The following is a 14,448-nucleotide window of genomic DNA, read 5'->3' as shown; positions in this document are numbered from 1 at the left end:
TCAAAGCCAAACATGACGGAGCTTGTCTTGACATAATCGACGCTAGACTTAATTAAATGCAAGACCAGAAGCTGCAAAGTGTTTCAAATGAAAGATTATTTGACAAATAAATAGAGGACGCATCTCATGCAAATAGAAACCCCATACAAATCTAAAGAACCCACAGAGAGACGATGGAGCTGTATTTATCCAGCTTAAGCCAGATTAAACCATGCCAAAAATGCGAATCAAAATTCAATTTTTGGCTGAAATGTGTAATCTGCAGAGGTGTCTGTAATCGCTGATAGGATGGACATATACACATGGGTATTATGGGATTTTGCAACACGAAAATATTGTGTAATCCGACGAATTTTTGTTCATGAATTAATTCTTCAAGCCCATAAGATAGGAGACATTGGGCATACATTTATTTGGGATGGTAGCGAATCTGTATGGACAAAACGGGTTATCTGAGAGCAGAATCGTAGTTCCCCTTCCTTGCCCAAATTCTTTGACCATTTTCCTTCCTTTACTCGTAATTTCCAGCAACTATTTGTGGGCCCCAAACACTCGTAAAAATAAAATGGAGTTCCTCATTGTGTCCAGTGATACAGCAGATACAGATACAGCAGATAATCGTACTCATGGATCGGTATCGGTGCAATTAGACGCGGTTAGATGAGTTAAAGCCAATGCCATAATCCATAATCCGAATCGCCTTGTGCCCAAAGCCAATTACAATTTGTACAATTACACGCTGTTTTCTGATGATTGCCATCGGGCACACATTTAAGGTGGTTCGAAGAAGTTAACGGTGCGTAGATACAATGGCTTATAAATATTTCCAGCTGCGAATACCATTTCATTCCGCTATCGGATTCGCATTGAATAATGCATTTTGGTGTGCGTCCAATAATTTGTTAACAAAATGCACTAAGAGAAGCCAAGCCGAGGAGGGTGCTATGGTGCTCTGTACCTCAGCTAATTACTCGCACTGTACCGATTACGACTTCGGCTATGGCTGTGGCTATGGCTATGGCTACGGCTGGTAGTCGGGTCGCGGAAACTGCCCATAAATCTGAGAGGCCCCAAAAGCTGCCCAGATAGATTCCCATTCCAGCGATCTCTCAAGTGCAACACATAAATATTTATATGCCATGGCTACAGACAAGGCGCAATGACCGTCCAAAAACAAAAATAAATATATATATTTATTTTCGCGGCCATCTCGACGAAAATGAAAGTTGCCCAAGTCGTTGGGGGCTTCTCACAGTTCCACCCCAACCCCATCTCGATTCCCAGCTCCATTTCAGTCCGCACCCACCTGAAAGACCCCTGAGGCTGTGTCAAGCTCTGCCTTTGGGGGCCCAACTCTTGGCCTGGTTGTCGGAAGCCGGCAAAAGAAATGTACGACTACGAGTACGAGTACGGGTACGGGTATGGGTACGGGTAAAAATACATAAGTAAATACGATCACAGCGGAACCAGCTTGTGGCTTTGTTGGGTGAAACTACAGCACCTCTGGCCCCACCACCTTGTAGCCCCCTTGCCAGACATTTATTTCGGTTTCTGTTGTTTTCGGTCTTTGCATAGAGCATAGAGCCCCCCTCAATGGGGGGCAATTGTGACTGCACCTGATAATGTTCGCAGAGTTCACAGAGTTGTTCAACTGTTTGACTCCACAAATGAATAAATTAATGAATGAACGAATGATCTGTGATGGAGGGTCTTGCCACCATTTCATGGCCTCGACTCACCTCGACGACCGAACAATCAACACAATGGCCAACTATGAGGCGGGTAAAAAGGGAAAATTCAGATAAACTGCTAATGTTCATTGAGAGAAGACTGAGCGCCAGAAGCCACAACTCAAGCAACTTCAAATGATGAACTTTAAGGATAAGAGGAAGAGCTAACGATACCAACATTTTGGGAGCAAAATCACCAGGACACCAACCAGAAAAGAAAGCATCGACACCTTAAAATGTGAGGGACGAATAAAAAATTCCAAATATTCCCCAAAACGAGTAAAAAGAAACAGAAAAAAGTTAAGAAGACTGAGAAAAGGTTGAAAATATATTTAGGCATAGACCTAGTACACATGAAACGGATTTAATATGATTATTATTGATTAAACGAATAGGAAATGGAGTACGAAACAGACACACCGGAAATCCCAAGCCTAAATGGGGCTTCTCTACGGCAACCTTTGCGGCCTCGGCATCGGCCTCGCTTGCATCGGGGAATTGGGAATCGTGAATAATGAAACAGTAAATTGATTGCCAGACTTGTAAAACGATGATCGTTGGCCAACGATTGATCGATCGATCGATCGAACGAACGAACGAGCGATCGCCTTTGGATGATCAGATTCGGTTTTTGGCTAAGCCAAAGAAAGCCTCCAAACCGGCCACTCTCTCTCCCTCTCTCTCTCTCTCTCTCTCTTTCACTCTCTCTCTCTTTGCCAACATCTCTTTTCCCATTCTCTCACTGTCTCTGTCCACGAATCGCTCCACTCTTCAGCCCTCTTCAGGCTCTTGCCATCAACTATTACACCATTGAGTCGCCTAGCCCGCGAGCTTTTGGAGCAGCTTAAAGCCACCCATTCCCATACAAAACGTTGAGCCGAGCACGTAGCGCACTCACAAAGACACGAAGACAACCCGAAGACAACCAAAGACAAACGAAACGAAAATGAAAACGAAAACGAAAGTGCAGTCGGGGACTTTGGTCATGGCAGCAGCAGCGTCAGAGCAGCTCTCTGCTGGCGGATACTCTTCCAACAGCAGAGTGTAAATTGGCTTTGCAACACAAGCAATGCAAGTGAGATCAAAGCATATACAAATTGGATTCCTGGACTATACATACTATATATAGGTAGAGAGACTTGAAGTTTACTTTTTGCCTCAGAAGATATTGCTCGTAATATATACATATATGCATGTAGGAATCGATGGACCTGCAAGGGTATCCAAAGCTGTCTCACACGAAGCCAGCTTTCTTTTCGTGCTGCTACTGCTCCCTGGGTACGGTCTGCGTCTGCGTTTGCTGTGTTGTTGTTTTTGTGTTTTTGTTGCTGCTGTAAGTCTGCATTTTAAGCCAAAAGCTTTCGAAGGCCGAAAGCCGAAAAAAAATCGGCGGCCTGGCCAAATTGCTCATTGAACAAGACGAGCTCGTGGCGTGCGTATCGCAGACAGCAGACAGCAAGACATCAGAAATCAGACATCAGACCTCGGATGAGGGAACCAGCAGCCGCGTTTCGAGAGTGTCCGATCGCAGTGTGTGTGTGTGTGTTTTTAAACCAACCGATCATTTAGTTCAATCTTTCGCGATCAAATTACATAAAATAAAAGTCCCAAATGCCAAATTAACTTTCCGTGATTACTGTGCTGCTAAAACAAATCAAATCGAATCGAGCCGAACCGAACTTTGTACTCTGTTGTTGTATTTTTTTTGTTTTTGTTTGTTTGTTACAATTTTTGTTTCTGTTTTGCCATGAAAGAGAGCAGCCGTCATGGTGGTCGTGTGTGAGACAAAGGAAAGTGGCCAGCCGTGGGGTTCGACTTGATGCCGCACGGACAAACGCAGCGAGAAACCACAGATAAAAACAGCGACGGGCGACCGCTACAACAAAAACCACAAAAAACGGAGGCAAGTGCATCAAAAGTCTATACCAAAATGGGAACAACACACACTAAATATACATATGTATCAGCAGATAGGTCAATTATCTGCGATAGATATGCAGATACATATGTGCAGAAATACATACATTACTGGCAACACACATTTATCCATAAAAATATCAATAGATCAATTATAATCTTTACATTCACACACAACATCGATTCATGCAGCGATAGATCCAGCTATAGATGTACGAAAGAGATGTATGAAAACGTCACTCAAAAGCTCTCTTGAACGGACAGTCCTCTAAAGTACGACACTTCTCAGCAGGCCCAAGCACACATGCAGTGAAAGTCTCATTAGGCGCACAGCCTCCCCCTCAGGTACCAATCAATGGATGTCACATTTCAAATATTTATACATTAAAAGCACGTGACTGAAATTAACAGATGCATCCTGAACACATAAGCCCTGAAAAACATAATTTATATGAACATGAATTTAGATTCTCATGAAACACAGTTGAAACCTGCCAAATATGGAATATTCTGGGACTGCCACTTGCAATAATAGAATTTGCCAGCTCAAACTCAAAATATATCATTTAGATTGGACCTTGACTATATGTATACCGATAAGCTATCAATAAAGGCAGCACAAATTGTTTGAGGTTGCTGCTTAATTTCGTTATGGGCAGATGATGGTTCAAGTTAAAGAAGTTCGGCTGTACTTATTACAGCGATAATTTTCACTTTTTTTTTTTTTTTTTAATTTTCTTATGCAATCAAGTCCGATTTCTGACCCTTGAGCGGGAGAAAGAGAGTTGAAGAAGGACAGCCAGGGAAAGTGAGAAAGGCAGAAGGGGAAAGATATTTGTATATGTGGGCTATAGAGGTAAGGAAAGCTAAGGAGGGCGGCTACCGTGAATGACGTTCTTATGTAAGACTCCTACCAGGCAAGGCACGCCTCGCATTCGGTTTGGACTTGTGGTTGGTTTGTGGAATATTCACACTTTCTACCGTTGAGTCGGCAGCACCGAGAGAAGCAACGCCACACCGCCTCACACCTCTGTGCGAATTATTATCAATTTGTGCACGTCGCGGCCATAAAGAGGCAATCATGGAGCTCGTGTTGGTTGCCACTGGTACTGGCGCTTAAAGCACTGGCACTGCCACTGCCACTGGCGCTGCCACTGCATATGCATAAAACAATTAAAAAACCAAAGCAACGAAACCCGCCAGAAAGCGCCAGAAAGCGGTGGGGCCATAAAAAATATATGTACATAGATGAGACTGTGTAAATGGGCCCAGCCACAACGAACTGAGAGTGCCCTATGGGATATGGGACAACGAAAATTGTTATAGGGAGTGGGGAAATGGAAAACGATGATTAGAGATGACTTAAGTAGAGAACAAAGACAACAAATACAAGGATACAATTTTATAAAGGCTAGGAATACTATTAAAATAAATTTATGGAAGAGTAGCCGCTTCTACACCCAGGATGGAATTCCCAAGTTAAATCCCATTTATTCTCGATTCTCGATTCGAGTTCAAATCTACATAAAGTTAAATTTATAATATTTAGGGAGGCAAGAGACAATGATCTTGTAGATACACCCACAAAATATTTTAAGTTTAATAGAACAAAATAAATACGAAAGATAGAAATTCAGATGGTTACGAAGAGAAGAGTTTGCTTCATTTTAAGAATATTTATGGAGGGAAGCTCTAGAGTTAGTGCTGGAATATATTTTTTACAGCGCAGGTAGCACCTGCACCTGTCGAGATAGTGCATCCAAATTCCTAGTGGACGGTGTAGCAGCCGAAAGCGAAACCCAAACCCAAGTCGCACCCAATTGAGGCATTAGGCTGTGTGGCACAAACATGGCCAACAACTGCAACGCACACGCCACGGAAATGCGACAAGTGTATGACAGACAAGTGTGTGTGTGTGTGTGTGTGTGTGTGTGTGTGTGTGTGTATGGAGGGTCCAAGTGTGAGCTGAGCTTCTTTAATGTGTCACGGTACCATGACGCAGCCGAATGTCGAGAAAGCGTTGACTTGAGACTGGCCGGAAATTACCCGGAGGAGTACCGGCCGCTGTGTCTGTCTAGGGCCACGGGTTCAAAATGAACACAGAAAAATGTCCGTAAATGTCATCAATTATGCCGCATAAACTGTGCCCATAATTAAAAGCTGTCGAATCATAATTGACCGACAGCTGGACGGTCTTAACCAGACCGTGACCGAGACCAGTTCCTAACAATGTGTGAATTGCATAACCATCAGCGCTGAGAAACTGCCATCCATCCAACGAATAAACGGGCGGGCGGTCGGTCGGTCGGTCGGGCGTACTCACGCACTGACACAGCGACATCAATATGATGTAAAGAAAAACAGATGAGCCACATTTTTGTGTATTTCTTATTGCTACCCTGGCAAAGGGTATTATGGGTACATATTATAGTTGGTGATGCCATGCTGCCAACTGGGCCCGCAGGGAGTCTGTGCCCTCTAAATGGCCCCTCATGTGACACCATTTCAATGCGATTAATCCCGCTCTTTGAGCACAGAAAACATATGGTTTTAGGCATAAAATATTGCCACAATCGGATGCCATCAGCCTGCCAGGGTATCTGAGACTTCGGCCCCCGAAGCCTTTATTTCTTGCTATCTTTCTTTCTTGTTTGTTTGGCGCTTTGTTTGCTCGGAGATTGCATCAATCTGGGGGCTTGGTCTACATTGGTTAAGCAGTTGGCCCAAACAAAACTTAAAGCCAGACAAATTTTCCCTTGTGACTGCTTTTGGGTGGCTGCCCCAAGGGCGCTGCATAAATTAGCGGCGATCGTTGGTCGTTGGTCGTTGATTTCTTGAGACGGTTGCTGCGTCTGCTGCCGATGTTGCACGCACCTGTTGCGTCTGCCTTTAACGGGTATTTGAGTGAATGAATTTTGATTTAATTTTTGCCTCTGCTGCTGCGCCAAAAACGACTTCTGCTGTAAGTGCTGCCGCTGCTGCTGCTGATCATGATGTTTGGTGTTGGCTCAGTTACATGGCAACCGTTGAGCCGTCCAAATCGCTTCTTTTTTTTTTCCTCCTTTATTTGCTCAGCGAAACTTCCGAGCAAAAATAAACACACGAGCGTGGATTTATATAAAAAACGGCCAGACATATGTCTAACTCCATTTAGTTAATAGCATTTGTGCTGCTAAAAATAGACAAATATTTTCGGTTAATTAATCGACAGTGACGGCTGTGCCCAGTTATAGTTGCAGCTCGCAGCTCCGTCCTTTGCTTTTGTTTTTCCTTTGTGTGAGTGCCGTGACAGGGAGGCAGAGGTGCCCTGAAATACCCATCGAAACCAGAAAGGAGTGAAACCATTTGCTCGCATCAACTTCATATCCCCACATATGTGCATACCCTTTCCCGAGTTCTAAGAAACGTTTCCTTACATTTAGAAAAATATTTTTTGCTTTCTTGGATTATCTTTTGATTTGGTTACACAAATGAGTCCTTCCTATAACTATATATAGCTATAACCTATAATTGTATTGTCAATATGCAACATTATCTTGCATATCTGCATTTATTTACGCATTTGCTGTCGGATGCACAAGCGAAAAGAGCCAAGGGGAATGCTCGTGAATCCAAAAACAAAATACATGTCGCTTGCACGACGAAGAACATTGCTGTTAGTGTCGAATGTGGCCGACAGGGATATATATGCATACATATATCTTTTTTTTTTGTACAATTTTACTGATATATTATCTATAAATACGTGGTATAGTCAACGTGGTATAGTTTAGAGCTCTATGCATGCTCTCCACAATGAATAAAACGTTAACAGCAGGACAGGAGGATAAGGAAGTTCCGCTGGTGCGATGATGTAGCTTTACCCCCCGAAAGGGTATCCAAAATACAGTTCAGACATAACTGATGGCATGCACGTACGGACGAGTATGTTCGGCTTATGTAGGAAGCTCGATCCAGCTCGTGGATGTTGATGTCGCTTGGCACTGTGTGGCTTTCACTGCGATCGAGGCTTCGAGTCGCAGAGACAGAGAGACAAGCAGGGGTGGGGACTGAGCCACAGAGGTGGACTGGAAAAACCACAGAAACATCAGGAGCTGTAGCTGGAGCTGAAGCTGAAGTTGAAGCTGAAGTTGAAGCTGGACAACGGCAGCAATTAATGCCAATGCCGCCAATAGACGAACAAAATAACGAAATTGCATTTTAAAATAATATCAACAGCGACGGCGACAGCGACAGCAGCAGCACCAGCAGCAGCAGCAACGGAGACTTTGACTTCAACTGTGACTAAGCCGTCGGTCTTAGCTTTTTCCGCCTGCCAAACGGCATTGAACTTGAAAAACTTGCTGGGGACAGACGAAGACGCGAAAGAAAGAAAGATGCAGATGCAGATGCAAATGCCACAAAAGAGAGGCTAGGGGATGGTAGGGAGAGAGAGAGGCGAGTGGTTTTGGTAATGAGATGCAGCTGACATCATTTGAAAATTTATGCATTGGATTTCGGTTTCGATTCAATGCGATTTGATAACGTTTTTTTTTTTTTTGCTTTTGTTGCTTGCGAAAAAGCATAAACAAGTTCGTTGCCTAAGTCTTTTGTTCGGGGAGCGCGTGCGCGACAGCGCCATCTGTTGGCCAACGATTGCCAATGGCTGGCTGTACACCCCGCACAGCCCACCCGCCTTCTTTTCCACAGTGCAATGGAATTGGATTGGATTGGATGGGATTAGTTGGCGGCTTCCGCTAGACAAACGGACAATCACGAAAGCCGCTCGCATGTCGTCTCATTCGCTGTTTTGTTTTGTTTGCAAGTCATGCAAGATTGGTAGCAACACAACAACAAAATCCAACAATGCTCATCAATTACTCCCCTATATATGGGAAATGATAGCGGACTGAAGCTCCCACGCCCGAAACTCACTCGCAACGAGTGTTGCTCAATCCATGGGATTTGGGTGGGAGAAATAATCACCTCGAGTGGGTCTCGAGACGTAAGATTGCAATGGATAGTTTGTACATGGCAGTGTGATGTGATATTCCAAGCTGAATAGGCTCCATCAATCATATTCAATCCATCAGAGGCACTTGCGGCACTGCTCTAATTTGTTTCCTTTTTCCTACATTTTTTTACTTGCAGTTCTGTTCATATTTCGGTCAAAATATGGGCCAGGAGATATCCCAACAATCAAATCAACAACAACAACAACCACACCAACAACAATCAGCCCACCACAAGCGACAGCCACAGCCACTGCCACTGCCACAAAAGAAGAGTTTCTATAGCAACAACAACAACGGCAGAAGCAGCAGCAGCACCACCACCACCACCACCAGCAACCAGCAACAGCAGCAGCCCATTTACACACCCAGCAGCTGCACCACCAGCAACAACACTAGCCACAACCCCAACCCAAACCCCAACCCTAACCCTAACCAGAATCAGAATCAGAACTACCGACTACGCCACAAATACAATCTGAGCAAGCAGACGTACGAACGCAGCAAGATCGTGGCCAGCAACACGAGCACCAGTCAATCGGACACGGACTCCAACTACGCGAAGATCAACAGCAAGTATCTGCAGAGGAGCTGCTCGCAGAGCTCGGACAGCGGCATATACAACTCGTCGTGCCACTGCTCCTCGGTGTCCTCGCTCTCGGCGGTGAGCAGCAGCAGCAGAAGCACCACCAGCAGCACCGGCGGCTCCAGCCGGGGCTGTCCCAGCTCGCTGGTGTCCAGCAAGTCCCACAGATCGCTGGACAAGCAGAAGCACTACCTGAGCCACCACCTGTACATCAAGTCGTATCTGGATATCTTGGAGGAGGACGAACGGGCACGCGCACACTTCAAGTCGGCCCGCCCCGGTGGCATACGCAACTATACGCCAAAGATCTTGGCCAGCAGTGACACGGCCAGCTCCAGCTGCACCTCCATCTCCCCATCGGTGCTGTCGACGAGTGCGCCAGCTTCGGGCATCAGCTACGGGCCAGGCAGGCGATCGAGTGTGTCGGGCACGGGCACGGGAGGAGCCACCTCAACTGGGAAACATTGCCAGGAAGATCCGTGGATTTGACAATTACTGAAACATGGCGTTTGGCACAATGACGTCTTTGCTTGGCATGATCCCGCTGCTGGCGATCGGCATGAATTTCTATCGCTATCAAAGCGTCGATCCCGAGAACAAGGTCCAGGAGCCATCTGTCGTAAGTTTCCCACCCAACTGACGGGCGATGATTATCGATTAATGGATATATCGAGTAAGCCAACCCATTTTTAATCTCTTTTTCTTTGCCTTCTTGCAGATCCGACGTCAGTATGATTTCGTTGTGATCGGTGGCGGCTCGGCGGGCGCTGTGGTGGCCAATCGCCTGAGCGAGGTGCGCAATTGGACGGTGCTGCTGCTGGAGGCGGGTGGCGACGAGACCGAGATATCGGATGTGCCCGCCCTGGCCGGGTATCTGCAGCTGACGGAGCTGGACTGGAAGTACCAGACGACGCCCTCGTCGACGCGCCAGTACTGCCAGGCGATGAAGGGGGACCGCTGCTTCTGGCCGCGGGGCAAGGTGCTGGGCGGCAGTTCGGTGCTGAATGCGATGGTCTATGTGCGGGGCTCGAAGAACGACTACAACCACTGGGCCTCGCTGGGGAATCCGGGCTGGGACTACGACAGCATGCTCAAGTACTTCCTAAAGTCGGAGGACGTGCGCAATCCCTATCTGGCCAAGACGCCCTATCACGAGACGGGCGGCTATCTGACCGTGCAGGAGGCCCCCTGGCGCACGCCCCTGTCGATCGCGTTCCTGCAGGCGGGCATGGAGATGGGCTACGAGAACCGCGACATCAACGGGGCCCAGCAGACGGGCTTCATGCTCACCCAGAGCACCATCCGGCGGGGTGCCCGGTGCAGCACGGGCAAGGCCTTCATCCGTCCGGTGCGCCAGCGCAAGAACTTCGATGTGCTGCTGCATGCGGAGGCCACGCGCGTCCTCTTCGACAAGCAGAAGCGTGCCATTGGCGTGGAGTATATGCGGGCCGGACGCAAGCAGTTGGTCTTTGTCCGGCGGGAGGTGGTCGTCAGTGCGGGGGCCCTCAACACGCCCAAGCTGCTGATGCTCTCCGGGGTGGGGCCCGCGGAGCATCTGCAGGAGCACAGCATCCCGGTTATCTCGGACCTGCCCGTGGGCAACAACATGCAGGACCATGTGGGCCTCGGCGGGCTCACCTTCGTGGTGGACGCCCCGCTGACAGTGACCCGCAATCGCTTCCAGACCATACCCGTCTCCATGGAGTACATAATGCGGGAGCGCGGCCCCATGACCTTCTCGGGGGTGGAGGGCGTTGCCTTCCTGAACAGCAAGTACCAGGATCCGGGCGTCGACTGGCCGGACGTGCAGTTCCACTTCCTGCCCAGCTCCATCAACTCGGACGGGGGCGAGCAGATCCGCAAGATACTCAACCTGAGGGACGGCTTCTACAACACGGTGTACAAGCCGCTGCAGCACAGCGAGACCTGGTCGATACTGCCCCTCCTGCTGCGGCCCAAGAGCACCGGCTGGGTGCGCCTGAACTCGCGGAATGCCCAGCAACAGCCCAAGATCATACCCAACTACTTTGCCCACCAGGAGGACATCGACGTCCTGGTCGAGGGCATCAAGCTGGCCATCAATGTGTCCAATACGCAGGCCTTCCAGCGCTTCGGCTCCCGGCTGCACAACATTCCCCTGCCCGGCTGTCGGCATCTGCCCTTCCAGTCGGACGCCTACTGGGCCTGCTGCATCAAGGAGTTCACCTTCACCATCTACCATCCGGCGGGCACCTGTCGGATGGGTCCCAGCTGGGATGTCACCGCCGTCGTGGATCCCCGCCTGCGCGTCTACGGCGTGTCCGGTGTGCGGGTGGTCGACGCCAGCATAATGCCCACCATTGTCAATGGCAATCCCAATGCCCCGGTCATCGCCATTGGCGAAAAGGCCTCCGACCTCATCAAGGAGGACTGGGGTGCCCGACGACCCACTTCCACTCCCACTCCAGCAGCACCTCCGCTGGCTTCCTAGCTACCCAAAAACCAACCCCCCCACCCCATCCTCCCTCCATGCTCTATCGCTAATTTATGTTTCAACTAGTCAAATGTGAATTAATTAATTGCTACTCGTATGAATTTCTCGTTACGTTCTCCTGCCCTCTTAATCTCTGCCTAAATTATGCTTAGTGTCTTAAGTTAATTTTATGTACCATTTCCAGTGAGTTTTTTTTTTTTGTATTTGTTTGTTATTGTATCGAGCATTTTATTAAATATTTATATAATTTATATGGGCACTCCATTTATTTATCTCTTTGGTTGCATCGTTTTACCTTCAGTTTAGCTTAGATTTAAATCAGATATGGCATGTGTGCAGCACATATCCAACAATCAGTAAGTCAGTCCATATCTGATAAGTCTCAAAAGTTTAGTTTAAAGCAGTCATCGGCACGCACTCACTCACATGCTCTGCAGGCAAAACGGAACATTTTAGTGGTTCTGTTATATACGTGTACGTGAGAAGCGGACCCTTCTACTTGGTAAGGTCTGTAGAGCCCTGGCTCAGGCAGCCCGCAACGTTCACAATTAATAGGATTGATTCGTGATGGATTTCTACAAAGTGCTGATTCTGATGGTAGGGGGCCCCAACGCGGAGCAAGGCTATCTGAATTTAATGGTTTTTGGCTGCCAACGTTTACGGGGGGGGGGCCCCACAGGGGACTTTTTTTTCCAGGCACTATTGGGGCAGCGCCTGTGGCATAGGCAACACTTTTCCAACCGCAAATTAGTCAGTGTTGCAACCAAAAGCAATGGGTCTTTTGGGCTTTTGTGTACAGCAAGCAGCATAAATGGATTGACTGAGTTGGATTAAGCTCCACCTTATCTTTCTTACTTTATCTTTAATATTCAACTAAATAATATTATAATATTTTATTATATATAATATATTATTATATAATAATAAATTATATTATTCTCCTAAACTGAAATAAAGCAAAGCAAATACTTGTAGTAAAAATCTCCAACACTTCTCCAACGCAGACAGACAGAAAGAAAGACCTTAGGGAACCCAACCCGAACCCAAATTTATGGTGAAAAACATGCCAGATTTGTGCTTTCCATTTAAACATTTGATGGCCATAAGCACTGGGCGTTATTTGGCCCACGTCCGCCCCATTTTGGCCCAGCCAAATGTCAAAAATTGCCAGCCAGGGGACGATCGAACATAATCAAAATGATCGGCGACCATTTCCGTGTGCGCTCACCCACCGCTGGCGGTGGGCGGGGCTTCCGTGTTGCCAGCTTGATGGCCCGATAGTTTCGCTTTTCTGTGGCTCTCAAGTGTGCCAAGGTTACGGCTGCTATTGACCACACATTTGGCCGGCGTTTACACGTTTTATTTCGTATGTAGGTGTCGTCGGTGGTCTTGCAGTGGTCTTTGCCGTTTGGTATTTGGGCAATGCCTCTGGCCAGACAATTATCAACTGTCTGCTAATGGTACCATGCATGGGCCCTGTGATGACCGATTGCAATTGCAAATTTCGCATGAACTGGCCAAAAAGAAACCGCACACCCGACACAACACACAACACACCGCACACCGCACGTATTGGCAATAAAGTTCACAAAATAATAACAGAAAAGCAAACAAAATTGCGGTACCATAAACCACCCAAAGCGCTTTGTTTTGTTTTGTTTTTTCTTATATAAGGCCCTTCAGACGGTAGCCCCCAAAAGCAGAGGGAGGAGAGATGCAGAGAGATATCAAATAGATAGATGGATAGACCTGCTGCAAACAAAGCTTAACCAAATATTTGATTTCATTTAAACGAAACGCAAAGTCACAGTCGTCGATGGATAGAGATAGAGAGGGGTACGGGATACGGCGCATACAAATGGAAAGTGTTATGCCAAAGACAACGAAAATCGGGTACCCGAAAAGATCTCAAACGATAATGATCATCAGTGCCTGCATATACGGTATGCAGATCATCATGTACGTTCGCGATGATGACATGGTATATGGGATATGGGTAACAGGGGGTAGGGACGAGTACAAGCATGTCAAACGATAAACGATGAACGTATAATACTCGTAGTGCGCGTAGTACTCGTATCTGTGTCTGTGGTCAGTGAAACGATGCAACGAATTTGGGTCATTAAACCGCTGAGAGTTCAGTTCGATGAGACCATCTCTATTCAAGTGGCGGCTTGTGGGGGCACAGCCAGACGCGATGAGATGAGGGTATTATGATGGACGGGTGTGTGTTGTTTAAGTAGGGATCGAATGGCATGGACTGGCATGGAATGGGAGACGGCTAATCCATTAAAAAATAAACGATATCATAGCACTAAGACTACCGAAGCAATTCGCATAAATAAATCAATAAAAAACGAAAAGGAACGTGCGAGTCGCTTCTGGAGACGCGACTCTCTTGATCGTACTAGCCTAATATAACCAAAATGACTACTAAAGCTGCGTACATCCTTCTTTTGTTACCAATTTCATTGATTGAATGCAACAAATTCCATTGGATATTGAGCCTTTTCGGTTGAGCTAATGATTGATTGAGCATTTGTGAACTCACTTTGCCACTCTGCCACTCAACTGAATCATGCCATCACTCATTGGCAGTCCTTTAGTGTTCCATACGGTGGGTACATTAAAGTCAAATGATTCATGAATTGTTATGAGGAATTCGCACTCGCATTCGCATGATTACCTTTGTTTTGTCTCCCTCTTCATCGTTCACCATTTTTACCCCAATGGATTCCAATGAAGTGCAAA

General features: G+C 46.9%; 2 protein-coding genes across 3 annotated transcripts in view; one reads left to right on the top strand and one right to left on the bottom strand.

Moving 5' to 3' along the window:
- Positions 1–14,448, bottom strand: part of LOC111071703 (flotillin-2) — a 109,078-nt gene that overhangs the window by 53,464 nt on the left and 41,166 nt on the right. The window lies entirely within an intron of this gene.
- On the top strand, positions 8,699–11,916 carry LOC111071701 (glucose dehydrogenase [FAD, quinone]). The gene is made up of 3 exons (XM_041592674.1): positions 8,699–9,703; positions 9,807–9,843; positions 9,943–11,916. Exons 1-3 carry the CDS (start codon positions 8,802–8,804, stop codon positions 11,692–11,694), a joined length of 2,691 nt encoding a protein of 896 aa, XP_041448608.1. The 5' UTR covers positions 8,699–8,801; the 3' UTR covers positions 11,695–11,916.

The sequence above is a fragment of the Drosophila obscura genome, unplaced genomic scaffold, assembly GCF_018151105.1.
Source record: "Drosophila obscura isolate BZ-5 IFL unplaced genomic scaffold, ASM1815110v1 contig_185, whole genome shotgun sequence".
NCBI lineage: Eukaryota > Metazoa > Arthropoda > Insecta > Diptera > Drosophilidae > Drosophila > Drosophila obscura.
The sequence above is the reverse complement of the archived record's forward strand: the minus strand, read 5'-3'. Positions and strand labels throughout refer to the sequence as shown.